This window comes from Crotalus tigris, unplaced genomic scaffold (genome assembly GCF_016545835.1).
Source record: "Crotalus tigris isolate CLP2741 ecotype Arizona unplaced genomic scaffold, ASM1654583v1 scf7180000017576.4783729, whole genome shotgun sequence".
Classification (NCBI taxonomy): domain Eukaryota; kingdom Metazoa; phylum Chordata; class Lepidosauria; order Squamata; family Viperidae; genus Crotalus; species Crotalus tigris.
The window spans coordinates 661,291-674,185 of NW_024096487.1; the positions used below are offsets into that span (position 1 = coordinate 661,291).

The window sequence follows — 12,895 nt, forward strand, 5'->3', positions numbered from 1 at the left end:
CAAATTAAACAGATTAAAAGAAAATAAATAAATAAAAGTACATCTTGCAGTCTCTTGCCCTGTTAATGAGTATACACAGTACTAGCAAAGGATAGGGATCAGGGGACCACATTACCTGCTGGAGAATTGAAGGTTTTCATAGCAGCGATTGTGAAGGGGCCACAATAAAACTAAAGCAGAAGTACATAGCAGTAACTCAAATTTCAGAGCCAAGGATGTGATGCTTCCTACTTTTTAGGAAAGATTCGTCGCAACAGAGCACTCCAACTCAGACATATATCAATTAAATTATTTCAAACAACATGAGACTTTATATCAATTATAAGATGCACAATAATTTTTCAAGGTCTATCTGTTAGATATGACATAGAGAAGCTGCATTCTAACTTCACACAGAGGCGCATAATGTAACCAAACTGACATTATCATAACTGAGAATATTGGACTTAATTGAATCCAGCTGAGTTACAAGGACAATTGCCAGAAACAAGAAAGTTGTGTAGCCAGAAACAAGCCAGAAATTGCATATTTTGTAGCTATTAGGTGATAGTCAACCTAATAGCTAATGACCAAAAAGCTACCAAGAGTTGTTAACTGAATGGTTGTCAGAATGACCTTTCCTCTGAGTAATCAAAGACAGCAGGAAGAATATAACGCAGCCAGGTTCAAGGGCGCAAACTCACTGAGCAAGCAAATAGAGAGGACTAACAGGAGTCTGCCAAGGAAATTCAATAGGAAAGGGGAAATACTTTAAAACCAATTACAAACTATTATGTTCTTGTGAGAAGAGCACACCTTCCTTCGTATGAGGGGAGCACATCTTCTTTCCCCTGTCCTTACCACTTTCTATAGAAGGAGTGAAAGCATCCCGAGGTAGCGTATTACTCTGTGGCTTGGAGATATTACTATTTTGGACAGGAAGGCTGTGCAGAGAGTGGTGAGGATGGCAGAAAAGATTATTGGAAGTTCACTTCCTTCTATCCAGGACATAGCATACTATATAAGCGATGCTTGACCAGGTTATGCATATTGTCTAAGACGCTACACATTCTCTCCATGACCGGTTTTCTTTGTTACCTTCTGGGAGGAGGCTTTGCAGTATCTGAAGCAGAAAAACTAGATTCTGTAATAGCTTTGTACCATATAGTATCAATCTTGTTAACTCTCAGGACTCTTTTTTTCCGCTATGTATACTAAATGGTCTGTGATTAACATATATATGCACGTGTGTGTTGCATGTGTATATATGTACATGTATACGTATGCACATGTATATATATGCACATGTATATGTATAAGTTCATTCTTTTTTGAGAGTAGGCATCAGGATTTCATTTTTTAATGTGTGCCAGTGTATTCACAGAAAAACTGACAATAAAGGTTTATCTGTCTGTCTGTCTAGCTATCTATTATGTGATGATATGGACTGCAGACATGTGGTTTCTGCTAGGGTCTAAATTATCCCAGTGATGAACTATTGATACAAGGAGGACTATATCACATAAGGACTTGTAAAAACTGTGTTCAATCAAAGCACAGTAAGTTTGATTAGGAAGGTCTTAAATGGAACATGTGGAGAGTAGGGGGAAAAAAACCTCCTGAAGTAATGGCTTCAGATAAGGCCACTGTAGGAACTGTAGAAAGTTGGAATTTTGCTGAAGTGGAACCAATTACAGAAAAATAAAAAGGATTATTGGCTGACAAAGTTCAAGACCTTTACTCTTTATACACTAATGTTGTTGTTGGGCAGGGGGGAGGCAAAGACAAGTTTGAGAACCTAGTACAGAAGGGCATATATAATTTAATAGATTATTAAGGAGCCATGGTGGCACAGTGGTTAGAATGTTGTATTGCAGGCTACTTCTGTCGACTGCCAGCAGATGGATTCTCACCGGCTCAAGGTTGACTCAGCCTTCCATCCTTCTGAGGTCAGTAAAATGAGGACCCAGATTGTTGGGGGCCATATGCTGACTCTGTAAACAGCTTAAAGAGGGCTGTAAAGCAGTATGAAGCGGTATATAAGTCTAAGTGCTATTGTTAGATATAACAGAGACTAATGGGATTATTCTTAGGAGTGGAATACAAAAGTACAGTTTGTTCAAAAAGAAAGAAGGAATTAAAAAACTAATCAGAATTTGGAAGGATTGGTTTTTTAATAATAATAATAATAATAATAATAATAATAATAATAATAATAATAATAATAATTGGAAGGGACCTTGGAGGTCATCTAGTCCAACCCCCTGCTCAGGCAGGAAACCAAATGGCTGTCCAGTCTCTTCTTAAAAACTTCCAGTGTTGGAGCATTCACAGCTTCTGAAGGCAAGTTGTGCCACTAATTAATTGTTCTAACTGTCAGAAAATTTCTCCTTAGTTCTAGGCTGCTTCTCTCTTTGGTTAGTTTCCATCCGTTGCTTCTTGTCCTATCTTCAGGCGCTTTGGAGAATAGATTGAGTCCCTCTTCTTTGTGGCAGCCCCTGAGATATTGGAACACTGCTATCATGTCCCCCCCTCGTCCTTCTCTTCATTAAACTAGACATACCCAATTCCAGCAACCATGCCTTATATGTTTTAGCCGTCAGTCCCCTAATCATTTTAGCCTCCAGTCCCCTAATTAGTTAGAATAAATGTTTCCACCACCATCACTACCACCACCACCCAGTCATATGAGAAGCAAAACATCTTCTTCCTCAAGCAAAAAACATAGTCCAATTGCCTTTTCAAAAAATGTTTAGACAACCATGACCTGGATGATTGAGAATTTCCAAAGACAAATGGGAATAGGAATTTCATTGTCACAGATATCTACAAATATTCGCACTCAGTGATGGAGAATGATATGTGCACAATAGTGACACACTAGGAACCTGTGTTATATATTTGTAGCCTAATATCTGACAATTTCATAAGCCATGGGGCTTGTATTTTGATATCATAATGCATTATGTCAAATGCTCCCATATGCTCTATATATTAAAAAGATCCATTCCTCCTCATAAAAGCAAGTTAATGAACAGTATTGTGAAAAGCAGGGTAAAATTTATTTATTTAAAAGTAGAATTAAAAAGAACAAAATCATACTGCTATTTGTATTAATTATTGACTGCTTGGGTAAGGAGAAGATGTAGATGAAGTCTTTCAAAAGCAAACTATAGATCTTTAAAAGAGAAAAGAATTATAGTGACAAATTGGGAGAAGCCATGTCAAGCCTTATTCTTTAAGGAAATTCCAGATCTGACTTTTGACAACTTTCTCTTTCAGAAGAGGAAAAGAAAACACAAATAACCATCTGCCCTTGATTTGATGCTTATCAATAGGAAAGGCACAGTTGAGAAGATGAAGTAGTAGGACTGCTGGGGGGAATTCTCCATGTAATGCTAGTGTTCCCAATTTTAAGGGAATCTAAAACCAAGCATAATCAAGCATCTATTTTGGAGGAAAAACTAATGGGAAAAGGATTTCCCAATAGTTGCAGTATTAAAAAGACACCTGTAAACAATTCCAATGGGAGAATAATGGACAGCAGCAGATGATGACAATAGAATATGTTTCTATATTATTGGAGGTGGAGTTCAGGATAATCTTGCAACATAAATTATATTGAGAGAAAACATCATCTGGACTAATAATTCATATCAATCAATCTACTTTCTTTACTCACAATAAAATAACAAAAGACAATGCATAAAGCATTCATGGATAAGGTGGAAAAAAGGATGGTTCACATTACAGAAAATGAAGGATATGGTGATGGTGTGAATTTTAGTTATGTTTCTGTTTCTTATTTTTTTTAATTTCTACGGCTGGATATTTCAAAATCCTTTTCTATGTGCTCTGCATAATCGTTTATCCCTGAAAGGTATGCATGATGGGAATATCTCTATTCAATCTAAAAATTCTGTACTTCTTGTGGCATAAATTCTTCATCTATTCTCCTTTCACCTTCTTTTTTTCTTTATCCCCATGATAAATGATCACATTGCAATTACTTAATTCATTAAAAATGTTTCAAGCAGCCAAAAGGAAGATTTGGTTCACAAATTCAAGAATAGTAGACATGCTAATAGCAGATGTGACAAAAGTTCCATAGCATCTAAAACTAGCAAATTTAGAGTGACTATGAATTTATCAAACAGAGCGTTCCCATAACATGATATTTCATATGACACGTGGAAACAGTTTTATTTAAATAAATAGTATGATTTTCGGGCTGCTAAAGTACTTAGAGATCAATGCTTCTTTGAAATCACTACTATTCCTTTGTCATTTCACTGAAGAATGCCACAAACTTACTAATTTCACCTTTATTTTCCAACATTTCTTCATTTGATCTTTAGTTCCTCTGCCATCTTAGCAAACAAAACAAAGCCCACTATCTAAAAGAGCTACAGCTCTGCCTCTCTGAGAGGACGAGAAATTTGAGTTACTGCCATGCAGGTACAAACCTAATATCAAAATAATGTAATTACCAAATTCTTCCAGGACAAAGACGCCACGCACTGTATTGCACTTTTTAATGTGATTCAGCTCTATGAAAACCTGAAAGAAAACAGGAGGGGAAAAGACACGATTAGGCTAAACCAGGAAATCATTTCTAAATAATACAAACATAAAAATGCACACCACAGCAGGTATAACTTGAAATGTTTGGGATGTTGTAGTTCATACTATTAATCAAGCTACAATTATGTAAACCAAAAGAAAGAGGAGTTTTAAAGTAAAGACTGAAAACTTGCCACAATGCTAGAAATCAACAAACAACTTAAAAGGCTAAGAAGCTAAGACAGCAGAAGATGAAGTACCTTCCGCTCCTTGCAGGAGGAGAAAGCATGGAAGAGAAACGAAGGAGTTAGTAACTCTGACATAATTCAACATTGCTACTCCCTTCAGGCACTCAGTAAAGAAAGAAAGGGAAAACCACACACCTCAAAATACAACAAAAGAAGGGACAAAGAATATTCCCAATTTTGGTCTCTCGTTTGTAATCTTGTCCCATCCCATCCAATATCTACCGCTCCATGCATCCTCCTCCAGCACAGAGGGCAGGCAAGAGGTGCCATGCATCCCACCCCAACCGGTTGCCGGCTATGTTTCCATACTGGATAAAGCTTCCTTTCAGGATTTATGGACTCTTACCTTGACACAAAGTGGCCAAGAAAAGAGAGGTTATGAAAAACGCGACAGATTTTTATTTCTGTCTGAATCAGAAATGAAATCTGTCAAATGTGCAAGAGTTCTGATTGTTATGCGACTTTTAATGGCCACAGCATCGTTTACCACCCACATCCTCCAAAATGTAACGCCATTACCTCAGTCAGAATTGAGGAGCAACTGATCATTTACAAGGAAGGGATGCAGAAAGAAAATCTATACAAAAGAATATTTACACTTGTTTTTACCAATAATTGAAATTCCCAAGTATTTCTCAGAATGGAACTGATATCAACTCCAAAGAATAAAAACAGAAGATAGTCTTTTTATTGTGATGGGGTGGGTGGAGAAAATAAATGTGACATGGAAATTTATCTTAAGATGATAACCAGTTTTGTTTAAACACCTCAAATGCCACTTAAAAATATCCAGAACCAGACGATAGTATTTTCTTTAAAAAAAAAACACAAAGCTCATAAAATGGTAAACATTTGTACAATTATTTTAGTACAAATGAAAAAATACTATAATTACTGTAAGAGTTTTCTATAATTTCAGAAATTAGAAAAGGTTATATTCCTCTCATACTACCAAACAAGTATTAATGACATTTTTATAAATGTATTTCAGACCACCATTACAATTAGCTAACTGCTAGCAATAGGGATTCTCTCTTTGGTAACAAAATATTATACTGGATAATGGGGAAAAATAAGATTGTCTTTGGAGAAAATCTTCCAAACTAATAGAGCAAGAATCACAAATCATAATGCTGATCCAGGGGAAAATAGAATCTTTGTAGAAATGGAAGAATTTTTCCCTTTTTCTACTACCCCCTACACCACACACAATCCTGCTTAAACAACCACTTGATACAAACTTTGGAGGCGTGAGAGCCTTTACAGGTGCTTGAAATTCTTACAACAAACTTTACTCTTATTGAATTGGAACAACAGTTAAACGAGGCTAGGAACAGAATAGATGTTTATAAGAAAAGGTATTTAAAACCTCAATGAACAGGACAACCCAAAATTTCTATTGAAATAAGATTGGACCATGTCATGAAGTACTCACAAATTTTTCGGATGTGCAACACTAAACATGAGATGGAGTTGGCACGTGCAATCTCTTTTTAAAATTTCTTCTGCAAATAGTCTTAACAAAATATATATATTTTATATCTGATCATCTTTTGAGTATGCTTTATATTTTAGTGATGCAAAAAGAGGCATTCATAAATGTATTCAAATGCTAAATTTGATTTTACTGCATCCTGATTATGATAGTTTTAGTTGATCGAGCAGATAATTTATGTCATCTACATTTTTCAGACTGTTATATAATTTTGTTTTAATCAGATGTACATCAATGAATATTTGCTTGCCTCTTTAGAAATTATGTGAAGGGAGTATAGGAAAACTTTAGTAACTATAAATGTTGATGGAACCTCTCTGTATTGATTTGCTATCAGAATTACACTTTTTTAGTTTTCATCTCTCAAAAATGAAATACAGAATTCTAAAAGATAAATAGAGAAACAACACATTTAATCAAGTTACAATAATGGCACACATCCAAATTCCAATATACAGATCTCAAGTTCTGATGGCAATAGGGACTGGGATTGCATCGCTAAGAGATGCAGTTGTAAAGCAGGAAGTCACATGACTGCATCATTTAAGGGGTAGCAATCCAGGCAATCCCAGTTATCACTGTAACCCCAAGACACATGGGTCATTAAACGGGAAGCAGAGGGAATTCCAGTTAAAAAGCATAGAGGTGCCACAGGGGGACTCGGGAGGCCCTAACAGGCCCAGTGCAGGATACGCACAATTGGGGAAGTATTACATTGTGGCACGAGTTCAGGATGGCTGGGAAAACATGGTGTGAGATGCTTGCATGCATGTGTATGATTGCAGGGAGACCAGGGAAAGCAGTACAAGTGCAGGGAAGCTGGGGGAAAAAGGTTCAGGATGAATGTATGTGAGAGCGCAGAAACTCCGGCAAAAGAGGGGATGGGTGTATGCATATGGGTATACATGTGCACCAGTGCTCAATGAGATAGGGGAAAGAGGGTGTGGAATGTATGTATGCAAGCACAAGAAAGCTGGGAAAGGAGGCACAGGGTACATGCACGCATGTGTATGAGTGCAGGGAGGCCAGGGAAGGAAGGACCTAGTGGGTGTGTGCATGTGTACAAGTGCAGAGAGTTTAGGAAAGGAGGGTCCTTGTGGGTACAAGCAAAGAAAAGGCTCAGGTTGAGGGAGACTGACCTGAGTGACTTGTGATCTTTCTGACTTCCCTATTGACTTTATATGTGGGAAGCTGGCAAAAATGATCATAGGATGCCACAACCAGTCATAGATATGAGAAGGTTGCCAAGCGCCCAAATTTTGTTCATATAATCCTGGAGGCACACAACAGCCTGAGCAAGAATGCAAATAACGCGATAGAACTGAACATTTATAGCCAAACCTGTTCTTCTATAACTACCATATAGGCAAATTTATTTCCTGTTCAAATAAATAAAACTAAAACTAAATTTTTAGGGAGAAATGTTCATTTTTAATAATATATATCCATGCTAATTATAAGTAAAATGTTTAATCTTTTGTAAAAAAAAAAACAAAAACTACAATTACCATTAGTTTAATTACTAGTTTTAGACATTGGATTAGACCCTGCCAGCTGCAAGAGACCAGAATGACTATGTGAGCAGATCAAAGTAGTTTCTTTATCGTTCTTCTCCTATTTACAAAAATCTCACCAGACTAAGTGCATTCTCTTGGGAATGGGCAGATAAAGGCTTCAGGGATGTCACTCTCCTGCATGTCTCAAAAGATACTTTTGTAAAAGGCAACTGAACTATGTTTTTTCCTTGAGGAAGAAGACGTTTCACTTCTCACCCAAGAAGCTTCATCAGTTCTGACCCTCAGAAGTGATGAACTTCTTGGATGAGAAGCGAAATGTCTTCTTCTTCAAGGAAAAAACATAGTCCAGTTACTTTTTGAAAAAGAACCTTTGAGAAAACCATGATCTGGATGACTGAGAATTTCCTAGACACCATCCTCCCATGGAACGATTCCAAGCTAGCCTGCTTCTTTACTTACCTTGCTACTCTAGTTGGAGATTCCACCACAATCCTAATCAGTTTTATAATTTTAAACCATTTTGCTCACCAATCTATGGTCTGATCAATGAAAACATACTGTTTTTTTAAATTTTTTTTATACATTTAGATAGTCTATAGCAGTGATGGCGAACCTTTTAGAGACCGAGTGCCGAAAACCACCCCACCCCCACCCACCGGGCCACCCACCACCTCCACGGCCTGCCACAAATCGCCCAGGTGGCCTTGCCGTCCGCAGCCATGCCGTCCGCCCCGTGCAGCATCATCTGCGTGCGACGGGGCGCGAGGGCAGAGTCTTGTCCCTACTGCCCAGCTGCCTTGTCCTTGGCTGCCCTGCTCCACACGGGCTGTACCTGGGAGCGACCCTCCTCCGGGGGGGCTGCTGGTGAAGAGGGGGCTATGGGAGGAGGTGGAGGTGGGGCTGAGGCAATGTGTGTGTGCCCACAGAGAGGGCTCCGAGTTCCACCTCTGACACGTGTGCCATAGGTTCGCCACCACTGGTCTATAGGCATCTATGATCTGCAACAATTTAAATAATAGCCATTGGCTTTTTAGTAACCATTTTCAAACTTACAATAAATTAATAATCAAGCAATGGAAGGGGCAGTTAATAAGTATATGAAAACATCCAGAACTGTTTTTTTTAGGAATATTAGGACTTAATTATGGAAAAGAGAATGAATATTTAATATTACATGTATTGAAAGCTGCGAGAATTGCATTTGCCCAATTTTGGAAAAATGAAAATTTACCACCTGACCAGATTTATTTATTTATTTATTTATTTATTTATGAGACTTATATACCGCTTTAAGTGCAAGCACTCTCTAAGCGATGTACACCAGTAAGCAATGTATATATATATTTACATTGCCCCCAACAATCTGGGTCCTCATTTTACCTACCTCGGAAGGATGGAAGGCTGAGTCAACTTTGAGCCGGTGAGATTTGAACCGCTGACCTGCTGAACACAGTCAGCTAAAGTGGCCTGCAGTACTGCACTCTAACTGCTGCGCCACCTCTGCTCTTAGATTATAATCATGAAAATCTTAGAATGTGCAGAAATGGATAGACTAACTTTAGAGATTATGAGAAAGAAGATTCAGTGTATTTTAAAACATGAGAAAAATTTTATCAATGGCTAGCATCACGTTAAAGTGGAAAGGATTGTGAAATTTAACAGGACGAGTGATATTTACTGACTAAGCTTTATTTCTATGATTATTGTTACAATCAGTGATTATAACTGTTTAGTATTATATTAACTATTGTTATTCAACATTTGTACCCAGGCGATAGCCTGCTTGCTAAAGTGCTGAATTTTTGTGGGGAGCAACCCCACTATTGTATCTACCCTTACCCTTATCCCAACCCTATTCCCCAACCCCACCCATTACCCATACCAATCCTATCCCTTCCCTACCCTTATAAAACCTAATAAAATATTTAAAAAAAGAAAAAAGAAAATATGCAGGAATTATAATAATTTGTGGAAATAGGATTTGTTTTTACACTATTCCCACTGTTTTTAGAATTTTGCCTCCTGAAATTGTAACAGTAGATTTACTTCTTGCCATCTAATATTAATAACATGTTAATAAAAGTATATTAAATATTAGTATTTAACAATATATCTTTCTATAACAATATATTATTTAAAGGATTTATAAATGGACTAGCCAACCACTGCATCTGTGAGGAAAATCTCTCTTCCCTTTGATAGGATTTCTATTTTATTCCTACTGAGACTCACCCAGCAGTAATAAAAATAAAAATACTGTCAGCAGCTTTCCAAGTATATATTTTTTTACTGCACAGAGATTTTCATTCTCTATGAGTTATAACAACATCCATCAAATTACCAGTCATCTATAAATCAGCAGTTTTCTTGCCTGCTAGCTTTGAGGTTCATAAATTTCGGTACCTTCCCTGGAAGATGTATTCTAAAAAATGGTATCTGAATGTTCATTGAACATTCAGCAGGGTTGGCTAACAGAGCAGGTATACCTTTAAAAAAGGGATGGGCAAACCTCTGGTAAGAAAGGGATAATTTAACATATTGGGGATGGATGAGAGTCCCGTATGATATATCACCAATAGGTAGCGGAGCTTGGGAGGGGGTACCTTTATTTGAAAGCTGTGATATATCTTTTTAAAAACATTTTAACAAAGCAATTATGCAAGTCTTTCTTGAATTTCTGGCTCAAATCATTGATTAAATTGCCTAGATGCTTGTAATGTCAACTATGTCTCAATCAGTAATATTTTCTGTACTTCATCCAACAGATTCACATCATCATTCCCTATTTTGGAAAAGTCTGCATCTTTGCAAATGTTCTTAGTATGTTTTGCTTGGCATATTTTTCTTAGAAGCAAACTGTACTAAAACAAATTTTCAGTAACAAATGTATTTTGAAATGAATATAATAGTATATCAGTTAATATCCATTGCGTGGTCCTCTCCAATTACTAATTAATTTTCTATTTATCATTTTATTTATAAATAAATGACATATAATTAGCAACTTATGCATGTATGGGTGTGTGGGTATTGGTGTATATACACATACACATATACATGTGTATACACACATATAAATGATGCAACAGACAGGAAGTAATTAAAATCTAAACCAAACAAGCAAAAATGAAGCAAACATTTATAATAATCTAAGATTAATAAATAGACCAATAGATAATGTACTTGTCATTAAAGTCCTATCCCCAGGATAAATACAGAAACCAATAAATTGTATTTTAATTTTATGCTCTTGACAAAAAGGTAATTTGGGTAAGGCAAGACTTGAGAGACTTTCCAAAGAATGAATTATTGTTGTTTAGGTACAAAATTCTGTATTAAAATGAAATGGAATAGCCCATAATTCATTTTAAAAAGAAAACTTGTAAATCTGCTTATGCTTATAAGATTTTCTTACAGCTTCGCCATCAATCACTTTAATAGAATGCTTTGAGTTGCAACCTTATAGTTTATCATTCTTGTAAATCACTGAACGCTTACTTTAATTTAGAAATTCTTTCCCAAAGCAGCATACCAGCATTAGAACTCTTATAATTATGCTCTTCCAGTAGTTGCAGTGAGGATACTATACACCAATGCAGTGTTTCTCAATCTTAGCAACTTAAAGATGTGTGACTGGGAAATGCTTAAAGCCATGCTGGCTGGGGAATTCAGGAGTTGAGATCCATTCGCCTTAAAACTGTCAAGAATGAGAAACGTTGTTCCAATAATATGTTATTCTTTAAAAGTAACGCCAATTCCAATATAACTTTCAGGAAAAGTCCTAGGAGAAAACATCACAGAAGTTTCCCTTTCTCCACTATCTTCTGTCAGAATTCAACTCATTGAGGATGCAAGCAGGCATTATCATCACAACACAGGTGGGAATCAACTCTCTGCCATGGTCTCCCACTAGGCTTTAGACCAGCAGCTGCCAAAGCAATACAGAACTAGAGCAGTATTTCTCCATTTTGGTAAATTTAAGATATCTAGACTTTAATTCCCAGACTTCCCTAGCCAACATGGCTGGCTGGGCAACTCTGGGAGTTGAAGTTCAGTCATCTTAAAGTTACCAAGATCAAGAAGCACTGTAATAGAGTAACTGTTAGAAATTGGCTTCATATAATGGCTTTGAATTATTTCATTTCTGTGATTCATAGCTGTAATTCTCCAACACATTCGAAAGAAGGGATCCAGAATGCAATATTTTTAGACTTGAGAGACATTTGGAATCAGTGGCACAGTCTCAAAATGGCTACTATGGAGAGTATGACTCTTCACAAAACATTTATCTTCAACATAACAACAAAACATACATTGTCCATACTCCACCTCTTCTCACTTCTGTTTCATTTCATCTTGAAAACTGCTTTAAAAATGGATTTCCATAAAAAAACCCACTTCTTCCAGTTTTAACGATCATTTGAGTATGAAAAATTAATACATAACACTGAAGGACAAACCTGTACCTAAGGTCTGCACCTAATGTATTGTTGATATGTGTGATCTGTCAACATTTGCCTTTCTGGATTCATTATTACTGATTTCAGAAAGGAGCAAGGAAGAGGACAGCTACACAGTTTGGTTATGGAGTTTGGGGGAGACTTGCTTTGTACATGATATAAATTGCCAATCCCATTTTTATCTTTTTCTCTGCTCTTCCTTTGCTTCCCTTCCCTATAAATGTCAATGCCATATTATTTTGTTAACTCTGTTTATGCATTTTTCATTTTTTATTCTAAGAAGTTTGACACAATATATGTTGTTCATTCATCTGGGATTTGGAATCAGTGAATGAATATATACCCATGTGGGCACTGCACCACTGAATTAGGGAAGAATGCACTCTTTAATAGTTGCACGTAATTTCAGCTGAAAAGCAACTTGTTTTCTGAGCACTGCATGTAGCTGCAGTGTAAATTTCAAAGGAATCTTCACATGCATGTATATTTTCAATGCATGTATGTTCAGAGGTCCTGAATCACAGCCCAGGATTCTCAGAGGCACCAAAGACAATTAAACTTACCAAAATAAATAAAATAAAGACAATTGCACAAAAGACCGAATGACAAATTTAACTTTTCTCCTCTGCCTCA

General features: G+C 36.6%; 1 protein-coding gene across 44 annotated transcripts in view; it reads right to left on the reverse strand.

Moving 5' to 3' along the window:
• The window catches only part of MADD (MAP kinase activating death domain), a 91,238-nt gene that overhangs the window by 4,593 nt on the left and 73,750 nt on the right, over positions 1-12,895 (reverse strand). For 23 of the 44 annotated variants that reach the window (XM_039357782.1, XM_039357821.1, XM_039357751.1 and 20 more), the window contains 2 exons: positions 4,803-4,811; positions 4,470-4,539 (listed from right to left, as the gene is read on the reverse strand). The exons of 1 other annotated variant lie outside the window; for it this stretch is intronic. In XM_039357782.1, coding sequence (XP_039213716.1) covers positions 4,470-4,539; positions 4,803-4,811 — 79 coding nt within the window. The remainder of the gene's footprint in view (positions 1-4,469; positions 4,540-4,802; positions 4,812-12,895) is intronic. 20 more of the 44 variants (XM_039357837.1, XM_039357800.1, XM_039357828.1 and 17 more) reach the window with 1 other exon arrangement.